Below are 14,946 nucleotides of genomic sequence, written 5' to 3'. Positions count from 1 at the left end.
CATCTATTTCTGTTAAGGTTCTCTCCTCACTAGCTCTCAAAGCCATCTCCTCACCTCTACTTCCACCATGACTTTTTCATGAAGACTCAGCTCTCATCGGTGTTATGCAACAGCATCCTGTTTTTTGTCACTATCCCTAGGGACAAAAGCCACCAATCCATCCTTCCATGCTACAGCCTCTGTGTCATCTGATCACAGTGTTCACCAATGAAAAACTCTTTAAAGCTACTCATTATTTATGGAACTGATTTTTTTACTCTGACTACTCAGAATCGCCCAGAGAGATTTTTAACAATACTATGCAAAGGCTCCATTATAACTATAGTATCTAGGGCGCCTGGGTGGCTCAGTTGGTTAAGCGACTGCCTTCGGCTCGGGTCATGATTCTGGAGTCCCGGGATCGAATCCCACGTCGGGCTCCCTGCTCAGCAGGGAGTCTGCTTCTCTCTCTGACCCTCCCCCCTCTCATGCTCTCTATCTCATTCTCTCTCTCAAATAAATAAATAAAATCTTTAAAAAAAAAATAAAATAACTATAGTATCTAAACCAATGGCATCTCCCCAAGTGATTCTAAGAATCAGTGATCAACAGGTATAATCCTAAACCTTTGAGGGTGCTGTACAAGGCCTTTCCTGAGTTCTACCAACAGCTTTTGAGCCTCATTTCTCCTACTTCCAGATATGCTTGAAGCAAACACTATTTGCCACCATGCTCTTCTACCTTTGCCTTCCCATGCATCCTGACTTACCTGGCAATGTGCCTGCGCATGACTTCCAGTTTGGAAGAAGCACTGCATTTTTCTGTTCTCCTTGGGGACTTCTTCCCTTATACTGCTGTGTATCCTGTATCTTTCCTCCATTATAGGAGTCAACCACAGCATGGACATGGAAATATTTGTTGAAAATGACAGGTAATAACAAATTTACCCATATAAGTTTTTAAATAAGTTGTTGTTTCTGCAATCAAACAGATACCATGGTATCTTTTTTCCTTTTGAGCTCCAATTCAAGAGTCAAGTGTTAAAGCAATCAAATCAATGAAAACATTCCACCTATAATTTTAAGAACTCTATTACTATGTATTATTACTCAAACACATCACATAAAAACAGCTATAAAAACTCAAGCCTTGCATGGGTTAAAAAGTACTTTTTTTCTAAGAATGTTCTAAAACCCACGTTTAATTTTTCTTTTATAAAAAGAGTAATATATGAACCATGAAAATCAGACCATAAGAAAACCTAGAGTTCTGAGGAATGGCTTTAAATTTGTCTTAAAATCCACTCACTAACTCTTTGAAACGGATGAGTAACAAACATAGACAGAAATGCAGAGTGCTGATTATTCTCCTATGAAGTCCCCCAAAGTAAAACAAAACAAAAGGTAATTTTTAAGGAATAAAGAATAGACTGGATATTTGTATGCAAAAAAAGTAATAAAAAAAAGTTAATACAGAGGTCTAAACCCTACAGCCACATTAGAATCACCTAGGGAGTTTTAAACATTACCCATATGGCAAGACTCACCTGTAAGAGATTCTGATATAATGGGTCAGGGATGGGTTCCAGCATTAGATTTTTTTCAAAGTCCCCCATGGGATTCAACTGTGCAGCAGACTATGGAAGTACTGAATCAACACGTTCCCTGTTACAGCAAAGCCCATCTTTCAAAAAGCAATTGCAATAAACCCTTTCCAATCAACGTTACCTCTTTCCCATGAGGGAAAAAAGAATATGAACATTGTAAACTGGAAAACATTAATAGTAGTTAAGAGTTATATGGGATTTATTATGTGTCAAGCATTATTCTAAGGGCTTCTAATACACTGACCTTTTTATGCCTCACAGTGGCTCTGTAAATTGGCACTAATTTATACCATTCTGCTTCTACGAAGTGCTGTTATATACATTGATTCATTTAATCTTCACAACTGTTTGATGAGGTGGGTACTGTGATTGTAACAATTTGATGGAAAGGCACAGGGAAGTTCAATTACTGTCTAAGGTCTTATACCTAGTGAATGGCAGAGCTGGGATTTGAAGCCAAGTATTCTAGGTCCAGATTTCATAAAAACCAAAATCCCACTGACCTGTGCCCTACAAAAGGCACAAAATATTTTAATATGAAACAAAATCACTACACGTCTTTATTTTACTCCTCTTCAGGAAATAATACAAACGAGAGAGGAAGAAATTAAGAATCAGACGATCCCAGTTCCAAGACAGGCATCACTGGTGAGCCCAACTGGAGTTTTTATGACTTAGAATGAAAAAGAAGAATTTAGAAGGATGACAAAGATGGGAAACCCAACTCTATATCAGACATGAAAACAAGAGATTGGTTAGAAACCAGACTCCTCCTCTCTGTGAGCTCCATGAAGACAAGGAAGGTCTAGGTGTGTTCACTGCTGATAAAAAGTGCTCAAAAAAACTATTTGAGCAAATGAAATCAGCTGGCTACAGAAGATGTGAGATGACTGAATTCTAATGCAGACTTTTTAATTTATTTTAATGGTGTATTTTTCTCATATTTCACAATACTCATCATGTGTAATACCTTTATTTTATACAAAATGTATTTCTGTATAATAGAACATTATATTAAAATACATTTTTTCATTAAAATGTTGATCTTTCAATAATTTGAGCATGCAAAGTTTACCTTAAAACTAATCTGTATGCATATAAAAATTTAATAATTATATTTATATAATGACTATATGATAAATTATTAAATTAATGAAAACAGACATTTTTAATAATCAACTCAACAGCTATGTAACTGCATTGTTAATTCTAGGCCAAGTTGTTAGGAATTCTCTTGGGCCTGACTCTGTGCTCCTCAGGTGGGATGGCCATTGGGTCTCTGATCGGGTTTGATTCCTCCATTTGTAGCTGGTGTCTCTATCATCCTCTTGATTAGCAAAACACAATCATACAGCTATCCTTAACCAATGACACAACAGATGCACTCTGGGTTCTCACCAGAGAACATGCATAACTCAAACTTCCTATTGGCCAACCTAATATAAAACATCTTAGTGAGAATATACATGAAGGGCTCTCTGAAGGCTATTCTAAATTTTAAAATAAAGTCCAGTAAACTACCAAACAACGGTGCACTGTCTTCAAGTAGAATTGCATAACTGCATTGTCTCCAAGTAGAATTCCCTGTGCAGAACTGACCTTCTGTGTTGCATTCCTGGTTTATGTTGAGGGGATTAGTAAGAAACATGAAAGCAAATCATGCTATTATACTCACAGAAGTGGGCTGAGTTTTGTGATCCCTCAGAGCCCCTCTCTGTTCTCTGGGAAAGATTTCTTTCAGGTCTCAATATCTAGATAAGTTAGTGTTCTCTTTAATGCCAGCAAAACAGGAGCCCAACATATACTTTTTAAGATTATTTTTCTTATTCGTCTACATTTTTCTTTTTCCATTATTTCTTCACATTTTAATTTAATTTTATTGTATATTACTTTTATTAATATGTATATATTTTTTAAAACTCTCTCTTTTTAAGGTACTCTAGAAATAAATAGCTCTAAAAACAATGAATAAAACTGAAAGAGACTATGAAAAGTTCAGATGCCACTGACAGTAAAGAACGAGGGACAGAGCTTCCCAAATTATGAATGGTGAGTAAAGATTTTAGAATCTCAAAGAATTAAGAAATCCACTTCATTCACTAGTTAGCTCCAAAACAATGCTTGCTGATTTTTTTAGTACTATTTTGATCTAGTTAATTTAGAAATTTATAACATATTTATTGTACTATAAATGTCCAACACCTTTGCAAGACAGTGTGACTTTAAATAAATGTCATGACTCAAAATGATTTATATGTGGTTAAGCCTTAACTAGAATGTTGTTTAATAGTTAGGATTGTAAATGAACAGGATGTTAGAATTCCGAGGAACAGCAACGCCCCCACCCCCGCACTGTTCAGCTTATTGAGATTTTCTTATTGTTTAATAATATCAAATAATGACTCAGATGCCTGAAGACACTGATTTTTTTAAGATTTTTTTTTTATTTATTCATTCAAGACACAGACATACAGAGAGAGAGAGAGAACATGAGTAGGGGGAGAAGGAGAGGGAGGGGGAGAAGCGGGCCCCCCACTGTGCAGGGAGCCCCATGCAGGGCTGGATGCCAGGACCCTGGGATCATGACCTGAGCCGAAGGTAGATGCTTAGCCATCTGAGCCATCCAGGCACCCCGACACTGATTTTTATTTTAATGTTGTATTTAGCTCAAATACCCCATCCTTAAAAGGTGCACCTTTGTGCGAAACAAGGAACATGCTATAATCAAAGTAAAATGCCATATTAGTTACATGACTGAACACATTTCTTTGTACAATGAGCCCTAATTCACTAGGTAGAAAAAACACTGAAGTAAATGTTTCTCAAAACGTAGGTTTTTAGAGACAAAGACAAAGCAAGTGGAAGTAAAAAACTGACTTGGAATTTCTTCAGGTAGTATACTTGTGATCAGTAAAAGATAAAGAATATTCAAGGTTTTTAAACTGAAATAGTATTTATATGCCATCATGAAACTTATTTCAAATTGTGTGGAGGCATCTTCCTAACTTCATATTTTTCACAACTTGTTGGAATCATCTTCTCGTAAAGCATATGTTGTCACAATTCAGGTGATAAGGCATCAGTTAACAATAAAAATAAATGAGCTAAGACTACAAAATATGAAAAACCATACCATGTTTCTCCTTCAACTTGGAATGCAATTTCATTTTGTACAAGGGAGAAAACAATGTGGCAGAAGAGAAACTGTCTGAAATCAACGCAGGATGATTTCATGTGACAAGCAGAATGGGGGTGGGAAGAGTAGGTGTGAGAAGCTTACTGCTTTTAGTTAAAAACTAAACTGTGACTGAATAAGGAGCGAGAAAAGAAGCTGGAAAGACTAAATTTTAGATCAAAATCCCCACTTAGGCTTCTCCATACATATTAATATACTTTAGGGGCATAAACCATGTTCATGATGGAGCAAAATTAGCATTACAGAAGAGTGAAGCCCGTAAGTAATAGCAAGATGCTAAGGAGGATGTGCAATAGCCCTTTAAGAATGGCACACATATTTTAACCTTAATGGTTATGTTATGAAGAATTTATATGTACTTAAGATTTTTATGGTATAGCTCTCTGGTATTACAAGCCCAGAGAAACACTTTCAGAACATATCCTTTTGTGAAATAATGGAATGTTCTACGGTGTTTATAGCCTTTAGTGGGCCAAGATTAAACATAAGGCATTCTGGCTTGAAATTAACTCTTTAAGGAATCTAATAAAAAAAATCTGTTTAGTCATAAGAAATGGTTTTCTAAGCCCAGAGAGAAATATTTTTATCAATATAGAGCTATGTTTTATTTGAAACAACATTTAATTGAAGGAAATAAATATATATATATATATTCTCTGGCTCCATTTAACTATAAACATTAAAAAGATAAATACACACTATTCTAAAGATGAGTCTCAGACAATGAAATGTAAAACTCCCTCACAGGGAGAAGAAGAATCATTGAAATTAAAATTGCTTTAATGCTTGAATATAAAAGATGGTACTAAAACAAAAAGCAAAGAAACAGAACCACCAATTCTGCTAAGACACAGGCTGAAAGTGAACTGTTTAAACTTTTGTTGTTGTTGTTTTAACAGTGAGGACTTCCTAGTTACTAAAAACATACCTACAACAAAGAAAGTGTAACTATATTCTATGTTACAAAATTCTAACAGCCAAGTTTGAAAAAAATAATTCTGTAAATTACAGTATTTAAAATACACATTTCATTCTCGCTAGAAAATTAGTTCATTTTCTAGAGAATATTTTAATAAAAATTTCAACATGTGGGTTATCTGGCTCAAAATATCAGGACTCTTAAGTATACCTGGGCCAGGCAGTTACAATAAACATGCAAGGAGAGCTTGGTGTTGAAATAGGACATGAAGGGGACTGAAGACTGCTGGCCTCGGCTAAAGGCATCAAAAAACAAAAACAGAAAACTTTAAAACACTCTGAGCCAAACGATGTTTAAGAGCCATATGCAGCCTCCCAAGCTGCCAGATTGTAGCTCAGATAACTAGGAAAACAGTAGCCAAGACAAAGCTCTACCAAAAAAGTCAGTAGATGCCAATAAATTTTCACACTCATAGAGTGAATAAAATAGAATGATTTTTCACGAACATGCTTCAGTTAGTAATCTTTACTTATACAATTTGAGGTATAAATGAATACAAAAGCAACCCATCAAGTGTGTTGATTAACATCTTCCATATGTCCTTAGAATCTAGATGTTTCTACCTCGAAGTAGCAAAGGGAGAATCCTAATTCTGACTGCCCGATGGTCTCAGGCACACAGAGAACCAGTCCATCTGAGGCTCACCAGCAACCAAAGGCCTCTTAACTCAGAAGAGGTCAAGTGATTCCTGGGCCCTAAATGTGATCTGGGCACACATCCTGTGAACTCTTGCAATATTGGGACTGGCCTGTCATAAGCATGTTAATTTACTGAGAACTTGATGAAAAGCAGTGTCTATTAAAATGCATTTGTAATCTATTTTATCTGTCATTAAATATAGAAGGAAAAAAGTACAAGGGGAGGAGATGACAGAGAAACAAAGTAAGAAGCTCACAGGCAAGGCATATTGTCCCAGACCACCAGGACCTTACCCTGGGAAGGAAGTGAAGCTATCCATTATTTCCCAAAAAAGTGAGCAACATCAGAAAGAGGTTCCAGTTACTTGAGAGACAAGTTCCTGGGTATTCATATAAGATGACTGCAGGATGAGATACTACTAACTTCCTTTCCTACTAAAAATTCCAGAGAAACTCAGAAAAGGGGGCTACTGTTCTGCCAACTGATCTAGAAATCTATGCAGTAATTTTTTTAATATAGAGTCTGATTTGTTTGGTATTCCTTAAACATGTATATTAGATAATCACTTGTTAATATTTTCCACACTATCTCCTTAGGATAAGCTATTAATATGGTGTTCAAAGACAGAAGCAAATGTTTGTAATGCATCATTTAAACATACAGACCTCCTTATAATAAGTTCTACTGACATTTGATTCAATACCCAACAATACCAAAACATAAAAGTTTCTCGTTCTATGCCAAAAAAACTTAAACTTGGGTTCTTTTTTTTTTTTTAAGATTTTATTTATTTATTTATTTATTTGAGAGAGAGAGTGAGAGAGAGAAAGAGCACAAGAGGGGGGAGCGGGAGAGGGAAAAGCAGACTCCCTGCTGAGCAGGGAGCCCGATGCGGGACTCCATCCCGGGACTCCAGGATCATGACCTAAGCCGAAGGCAGTCGCTTAACCAACTGAGCCACCCAGGCACCCTAAACTTGGATTCTTTAACTGAAAAGAATTCAGCTTATTTTTAGTTTGCCTCTTTTGATATAGACAAATCACTCATTACTAATAGTTACTAAATGAAGTAAAATATGGATGAATCCTTGTTATATTTAATATAGTACACGATCTATTCAGCAACAATTATTGACAATATACTATGTGCCAAACACTATATATATATATATATATATATTTTTTTTTTTTTAATGAGAGAGAGAGACAGAGAGAGAGCACATGAGAGGGGGGAGGGTCAGAGGGAGAAGCAGACTCCCTGCTGAGCAGGGAGCCCGATGTGGGACTCGATCCCGGGACTCCAGGATCATGACCCGAGCCGAAGGCAGTCGCTCCACCAACTGAGCCACCCAGGCACCCCGCCAAACACTATATTAAGGGCTTTACATAGATCATTTCACCAATTCACTTAAACTTCTTCAAAAAGTATGTGGTAGACACTGTTATAATATCCAATTTCAGCTTAATTAAACAAGGCTCAATTACAAAAGACAACAGAACTCAAACCCAGGTTTAAGTTTACCCTCTCTCTTTCCCAATTATGCTTAATTGTATATACAAAGAAAGTACACTTTCACGAGCAGTAAAGAATTCTAGGAGATTTCTAGGTTTTATAAAAACAGTAATTTATGGGGCGCCTGGGTGGCTCAGTTGGTTAGGTGACTGCCTTCGGCTCAGGTCATGATCCTGGAGTCCCAGGATCGAGTTCCGCATCGGGTTCCCTGCTCAACAGGGAGTCTGCTTCTCCCTCTGACCCTCCCCCTCTCATGCTCTCTATCTCATTCTCTCTCTCAAATAAATAAAGTCTTTAAAAAAAATCAAAACAATAATTTATAATAAAGAAAAGCTACCTAGTCTATATAGTTTAATATATTTGTCTAATTCTCTTCCTGAAAGATCTGCAAGTCTATCTATCATTTTTAAAAGGTAAGTTCCATCATGAATGTTTCATATATTCAAACTCAAAAATCATGAACAGTGCTCTTAACTCTGCTAGAATTTTTACTAGAGGAAAAGCCAAACAGAATCCTGAAATCCATGAAAGGTATAGATAAAGGAAATTCAAGATTTTAAGAGAATTCCATCACAGAGAGTTCTTTCAAAAGAAGTATGAAAACAAAGTTAAGGATCGGTTTCATAGCTTGTTGTACGACCAGATGTAAAATCTCTAACCTTAACTGAGGATGCCAATGTACAGAGGAATAGATTACTTTTTTCCATATAATGTGAACAGTAGTATAGAATGGACATCATTTGAACTAACCTAAAATCCAAACTGGAAAATCCTACTTTGGCTGTGATCCAATTGACCTAACCAAGTATCTCATAAAACAGAGAACAACATCCTAATATTAAAATGCTTAAATTATAACTCTATTGTATATTTATCTTTACTGAATTTGTTGAAAGATGCTGTTTAATATGTCCCTTGCTAATGAAATTTTCCATCATTCCTTTAATCAGCAATGATTGTGCCTCGGATAAACCTCATTGGCTACAATACTACCACTGTGCAAAGCTCCCATCATTCCTTTAAATAAGACTTTGAGACCTTGTATTACCAAATGCCTCCTCTAAAATAAATACTGTTTAAATACTCCTTAAAAACTGAACTTCCAAAACAAAGTAAATTGTATACAATTGTTTAGCATAAGAAAGTCAACAGCACAACTTCAGAAAATAATATTTTCTATTGCTAGGGGAAAAAGGTAGAAATGATTTCCTTCATATAGATTGTGAAGTCAGTGATACCCTAGTATGAGTCTAAACTCAAATGTATTTTGAAAATTTAATGAAAATACTGTGATCATGAAGTTACATCTTGTAAGGTTTGGAATCCCTTGGTTTGTTCTTTTATGTCAGTTTATGGTAAGATCTAAGACTCCACTCATATTAATACAGAGTGTGCACATCTATGAGAATTCCCCTCACTTTAATCAGAACAAAAGCCTATAATGAAAATAAATACTAAATCAATTCTTCTGCATGTAGGTTACTGAGCATATTTTACTCTCTTGGAACATAAATGAGTACACAACTAGGTGAAGACTGTATCACAGCAAAATCAATGAAAACTTGAAGAGAAGGATTTAAACAAAAGGTTAAAACTTTCTATGTGATGTTAAGGCAATATAGTACCAAATAAAACATAATAAATTTCCATCTTTATTTTTAAATATGGTTAATTTTGTTTACTTACCCACACAGAGCCAATGTCTCCAAAATAATATCTTCAGATAAACAACCTAATGTGTGTTCTGTACTATTTATTTTTTGTGTTTTCTGTACTATTTATTTTTTGCCTTCCAGTTAGTTTTATATTAAATAGAGAAACACAAATATGTTTGTTATTCTAAAATACCTATTTTTAACTATAATGTTCTTGCATAAATTTTTATTCTATAGGGTAGTCATAGTTTAACAAAAGACAAATTACTATTTTATTATCAAAAGGAATGAGGTATATAATAATTTTAAATCTGCATAATACATACTCCAAATAAATGGTTACTGATAATTTTTACTTTCTGTAATAGACAGAAGAAATATTCCCCCAAAGTGTAAATACTACAAAGTATAAAAAACAAAACAAAATTAACTAAAGTGGGATTACACTTCCAAAAGAAGAATGATTAGGACTGTGTAATCTTGAGGTATCATGACTTTACAAGGGACATATTTTCATTTTTCTTCTGTACCAGGAGACATGAAAAATTTGAAAAGATAAATAAATGAGTTACGTTATAATTTACAAATGTGTGCAATGGATAGCTGAAGTGTATCAAACCCCAAACACTTGAAAACCAAACTTCTGAAAAGTGCAATACACTATTTAAATGTTAAATCCAATTTTTACTAAGATTATCTTTTAGGAAAACTATTTTAAATAAAATTGTATTTCCTTTCAAAACAAATTTCTGAAGGAAAAAAAAATCCCAGAGTGTTTCATAAAACTATCACAATAAAAGAACAGTTCGTAACTCAGATTATGTAAGTAATGGCTGCTTTTCAGGAAATGGAATAAGAGAAGACAGAGACCAATTTTAAGCAATCAATCATAATTTAAATAGTTACTTAACATCTTCATAACTACTTCTGTTTTCCCAGGTAACTAATTCCCTTTATTTTGTAAATAAATCTATCATAAATGATACATTATGAGTTAATTCTTCCTATGCTTTAAAAAAATAACATGCTAAATTTCCAAATGAAAATCTTCCAAGAAACTTTAGATTTTAACTATTTGGAAACAAAGAGATGCACTTATATACCTAACCAAAACAACAACAGCAACAACCAACCAAGTACCAAATGTTAAAAGCAACAACCCAAGAGAATACAATTAGTCCTCTTGTTAGAGACAGGAAATGGATAAGCATGTATATAAACACCAATAAAGCAAATAGAGGGGAAATAGCATCTTCCAGAGACGTGACTGGATAAACGGGCTGCTGCTTAAAGCTAAGGGTCATGCTAATAAAAAAAACCTCCAACAGGCCTCAGTTTTGTGAAGAAAGTTACCTCCCACAATCACCCTTGTGTCCATACCTGGTTGCTTCTATCATTTTCAAGCAAATAAAAAGATGTTGAGAGAATAAACAAAATCACTGCCCCAGGCTATAAATTTGCACGCACCTGTAATATGTGAACATTTTCATCACAGACTATCTTACCTCGTAAGACCAGACGCACTGAGTCCCACCAAAGCGTCGAACACATCTTCCTACTTCAACGTCCTCATGAGTTGTGTACATTTCTCTGAGGCATTCACCAATATGTGGCACCATTCTCCTGAGAACCTCTCGACTGAAGATCATGCCAGGTCCTCCCATACAGAAGTTCTCTCCAGGCTCCAGCCCCAATTTTCCAAGTTCTTCAATATTCCCCAGGCCAGTCTGACCCAGGTAGAGAGGTTTACTGCTATTCAGTGATCGAAGAAACTCTTCTAACTTATCACCTACAAAGAGAAAGGCAACAATCACTCCTCTTGCTAATTTCATAATTATTTAGAACATACAAAGTAAGGGAAAGACCTTCCAACATTGGGTGCAAACTCCCCCAAAGTCATAATACAATTGAAAGGAAGAAAAACCTCTCTGAATATTCTATTATTTTAAAACTACTCATTTTCAGTTACTAATTAAATCATAATAAAATGTTATCAACCTTCTAGTCAAGATCACTGAAAAGCCTTAAGAAGTCTAACAATCATCAGACTTTTTTTTGTAAAAGGTGAGATAATAAGGAGAATAATGACAAATTTATTAGCATGTTTGAAGTAATGATAACATTTTCAGAAAATAGGTTATATTTGGCATTGATTGGCAGACTGTTGATACTCAATAAATATTTTTCCTGATAATTTAGTTGTGTTTTGTCCTTAACTAAACTTCACATTACTAAACAGTCACATACAACCCAAAAGTTGAGAAAGAGACGATATTAAAGTCGTCTTGGAATTTAACTTTAGAAAGCACCTTTTCAGAAAAAAATAAATATTTCTTAAAAAATTAAGTAACTGGTTTCCTGATAGTACGTGAGTTCATCAAGAAAAACGATTTAAAGGTAAAATTCTGTAGCTAAAAGAGTATGAACACATTAGATATTCTACAAAGTGATACAGTGAGGTAGTCACCTTCTTTATATTCCCAGTCAGAATCTTTACTATCATTGTTTTGATGAGCTGGGCAGCTGCAGTCATTTATCTTGATCCCATGCCTTGCCCCTTGGATCTCAACGAGTTTCGGCTGACTATTATTGGGTTCTTAATACAAAATGCATATTCATTCTTAATAGAAATGGAAAGACTATAGCACTTCAATGTGCTGAACGACAGTCTTTCAATGCATTAAGAGAAATGACAGAAATAGATGCTATTAATGCATTTTAGAAATTCTCTGCAAAGTGTGGCAAACTTCTGCGAGGAAACCTTTGTGATTTTAGTGAGACACAGAAGACAAGGGGAGTATAAGATAAGCGATCACTTACAGGTATAGATATCTATACATCTTCAATCTAAAGATAGTGTATTCATCAGATATGCAATCATCTATTTTTGTATCGAATTTTCAATGGAATGATTTCACTCTACCTAACCTAACCCCAAGAAATCTCTAGTTATTACTCTACACTCACTCCCTGAGCCAAAATGGGACGGATCTTGTTTGTTTCTCCTTGAATCAGGTGAAAGACTACCTGGATCAGGAGAAAGCAACGAGGCTACAAGGAGAGAGGTATACACTAGGAAGAGCTGCCCCCCTTTGACCAATCCGTCTCCATATCCGCGACGGGCGGGACTGGAAAGATTTACTCCCGCTCTTAGGAACTTTTCTCTGCTGAGTTTAGAAATCTCTGGCCAGAGCCACCCACACTCAGGGTGAAGGACCGCGCCTCTTTTAAAACTGACAAAGTTTTCTCCTGCTGTGGCTGCGCGTGGTTTTGGGAAGGACTTCCAGGCTCTGCTTATCGCCGCAGCCACCAAAATAGACTGGAAAGGATCCACACTAGTGTCTACAGCTTGGAGCTCCTGGGGTCTGGATAATTCAGGGCGCTGTCCCCTTCTTCTCCACCACCAATTCCTAAAAATACCCTCATCCGCTCCGGGTTTTACAGAGGTGTGACGGGCGGGCGTCAAGGGCCGACCTGATGCTGCAACACTGGTGGCTGGAAGGAGGTGAGCGCTGGAGCGGGGTGGGGGTGCTCAAGGACTCCCAGTGCGTGGTGGGTCGTGAGAGAGGGAAGGAAACGCACAGGGAACTGTACGGAACAGCGAAAATGTTTCCTCAGTCTCACCAGTTCCGAAACTGCGTTAGATCCCATTACAACAAAACGATTGTGGAAGAAAGCTAGAACACCCATCTCCAGACCGGCTCTCGCCCGCTTCCTCGGTCTTCCCTTCCTTCCCTGAGGACACGCCCCTCTGGACAGATGCGGGAAACTACTACCACCCGGGGCTTTCAGAGCAGGGCAGAGTAGGAACAGCCTTCAGTTAAGCCTCAAGCCCCTTTCCTCGCCGTTCCCACACAGTAAAGAGTAGGGGCAAGCTCTGGGCGGAAACGAGAAGGGCAAGAGTGGGGAAGGAGAATAAAGCCGGTCAGGTGTGAGGAGGGTCCAGCCCGCAGGAGAAGAGGAGGAGCGGACTAGGAATGGTGGGCGGATGCTAAGGGTGGGGACGGCGGGGTGGGGGCTGCAGAAGCCCTGAGCAAGTGCTGGCAGAGAAGCAGAGACGGGCTGGGCAGGGATTAGGGCTGGTTGCAGAGAAGGGGGGGGGCGGGGGCAGGAGCAGGGGTGGGCAGGCAGGACAGCCGGCGCTGGGAGGTCACCTTTGATGTAGACGTCGTCGTCGGCGCGCATAAACCACTCATACTTGTCCAGGTAGTGGTCGTGCATGTACTTGATCATCATGAAGGACTTTTTCTGGGGAGGGTAGGAGTCGTCCACCCCCGGTAGCGCGATGACAGGCAGGGGTGGCGGGGGCTGGCTTATCCCGGCGTTGGGGGGCTGCTGACTGGAAAAAAACTCCACGCGGCCGGGGATGAAGCGCGCCCAGGTCCGCTGCGCCGCTAGCGCGCGGCTGCCCAGGTACTTCTGCGCGGTCATCACTCCCACGTACAGGAAATCCCGGGGTCGGGAGCTCGGGGCGGCGGCGCCCCCGTCCCCGCTGCCGTTGTGGCTGCTCCCCGGCCGGCCGCTTCTGCGCTGCCCAACCGCGCCCCCGTCCTCCTCCTCCGGCTCCCCTTCTGCCACGGGGGCGCCTGGCAGCCCCGTTGCGCCTTCGGGCTCGCGTCCTCGTCGCCGCTGCTGCAGCGGGGGTGGCTGTTGCCAGGGGCTGCTCCGAAAACTGGTTACCCCAGGCGCCGCCTCTGCCAGCGGCGGCGGCCCCTGGAGCTCCTGGCGCGCGCGGGGCGGCGACTGCTCCAGCCGCGGCCGGGGCTGAGGTGCGGGGAGCGGCTGCTGCGCGCCAGCGCCGGGGCCAGCGGCTGAGCGGCCGTAGTAGGAGCAGAGGCTGGAGCCGCGTCTCTTCCTCTCGCTCAGCTCGGCCACTCTAGGGGCGATGAGCCAGGACGCGGCGGTGAAGCCTAGCACCAGCCCCAGTGCCACGCTCATCCATGGGCGGCGGGAGCGCACGGCCATCGCGACTGCCCCCGGCGCGGACGCTAGCTGAGCGGCTGTGGCGCTGCGCGCGGGTCCCTCGGCTCACACCCGCCCCTCCTCCGCCTCAGCGCCCCCAGCCCGGGCCGCTGCCCGCCGCCCAGGCGCCGACGCCGGCTCCGGGTCGGAGCGCTCCGGGCGCCTGGCCCACTGCGGGTTGCAGCTGCCGGCCGCGCTCCCCGCTCCGCTCCGGGTCCTCGCTCCGAGCGAGGGTCGGGAGCGAAACTTCTCCCGGCGGTGGCGGCGGCAGCAGCGAGAGGAGCTGCAGGAGGAGGAGGAGGTGGAGCGGCAGCGGCGGCAACGCGTCCGCTCCTAGGCTGCCACCCTGTCACTGGCGCGCCTGGTCCCTCCCTCCTCCCTCCTTCCCGAGCCCCCGCCCTCGCTCTCCGCCTCCCGC

General features: G+C 39.9%; 1 protein-coding gene and 1 pseudogene across 1 annotated transcript in view; both read right to left on the bottom strand.

Moving 5' to 3' along the window:
* Positions 1–14,929, bottom strand: part of CHSY3 (chondroitin sulfate synthase 3) — a 302,545-nt gene extending 287,616 nt beyond the window's left edge. Inside the window, exons 1-2 of the mRNA XM_035014048.1 lie at positions 13,721–14,929; positions 11,072–11,355 (exon numbers count right to left, since the gene is read on the bottom strand). Coding sequence (XP_034869939.1) covers positions 11,072–11,355; positions 13,721–14,531 — 1,095 coding nt within the window. The 5' untranslated portion in view covers positions 14,532–14,929. The remainder of the gene's footprint in view (positions 1–11,071; positions 11,356–13,720) is intronic.
* LOC118017261 lies at positions 8,761–8,918 on the bottom strand (annotated as a pseudogene).
* Positions 14,930–14,946: the final 17 nt, after the last annotated feature.

This window comes from Mirounga leonina, unplaced genomic scaffold (assembly GCF_011800145.1).
Source record: "Mirounga leonina isolate KUSES-001 unplaced genomic scaffold, KU_Mleo_1.0 Mir_168, whole genome shotgun sequence".
NCBI lineage: Eukaryota > Metazoa > Chordata > Mammalia > Carnivora > Phocidae > Mirounga > Mirounga leonina.
Note: the sequence above shows the minus strand (reverse complement) of the source record. Positions and strands in the feature narration are given on the sequence as shown.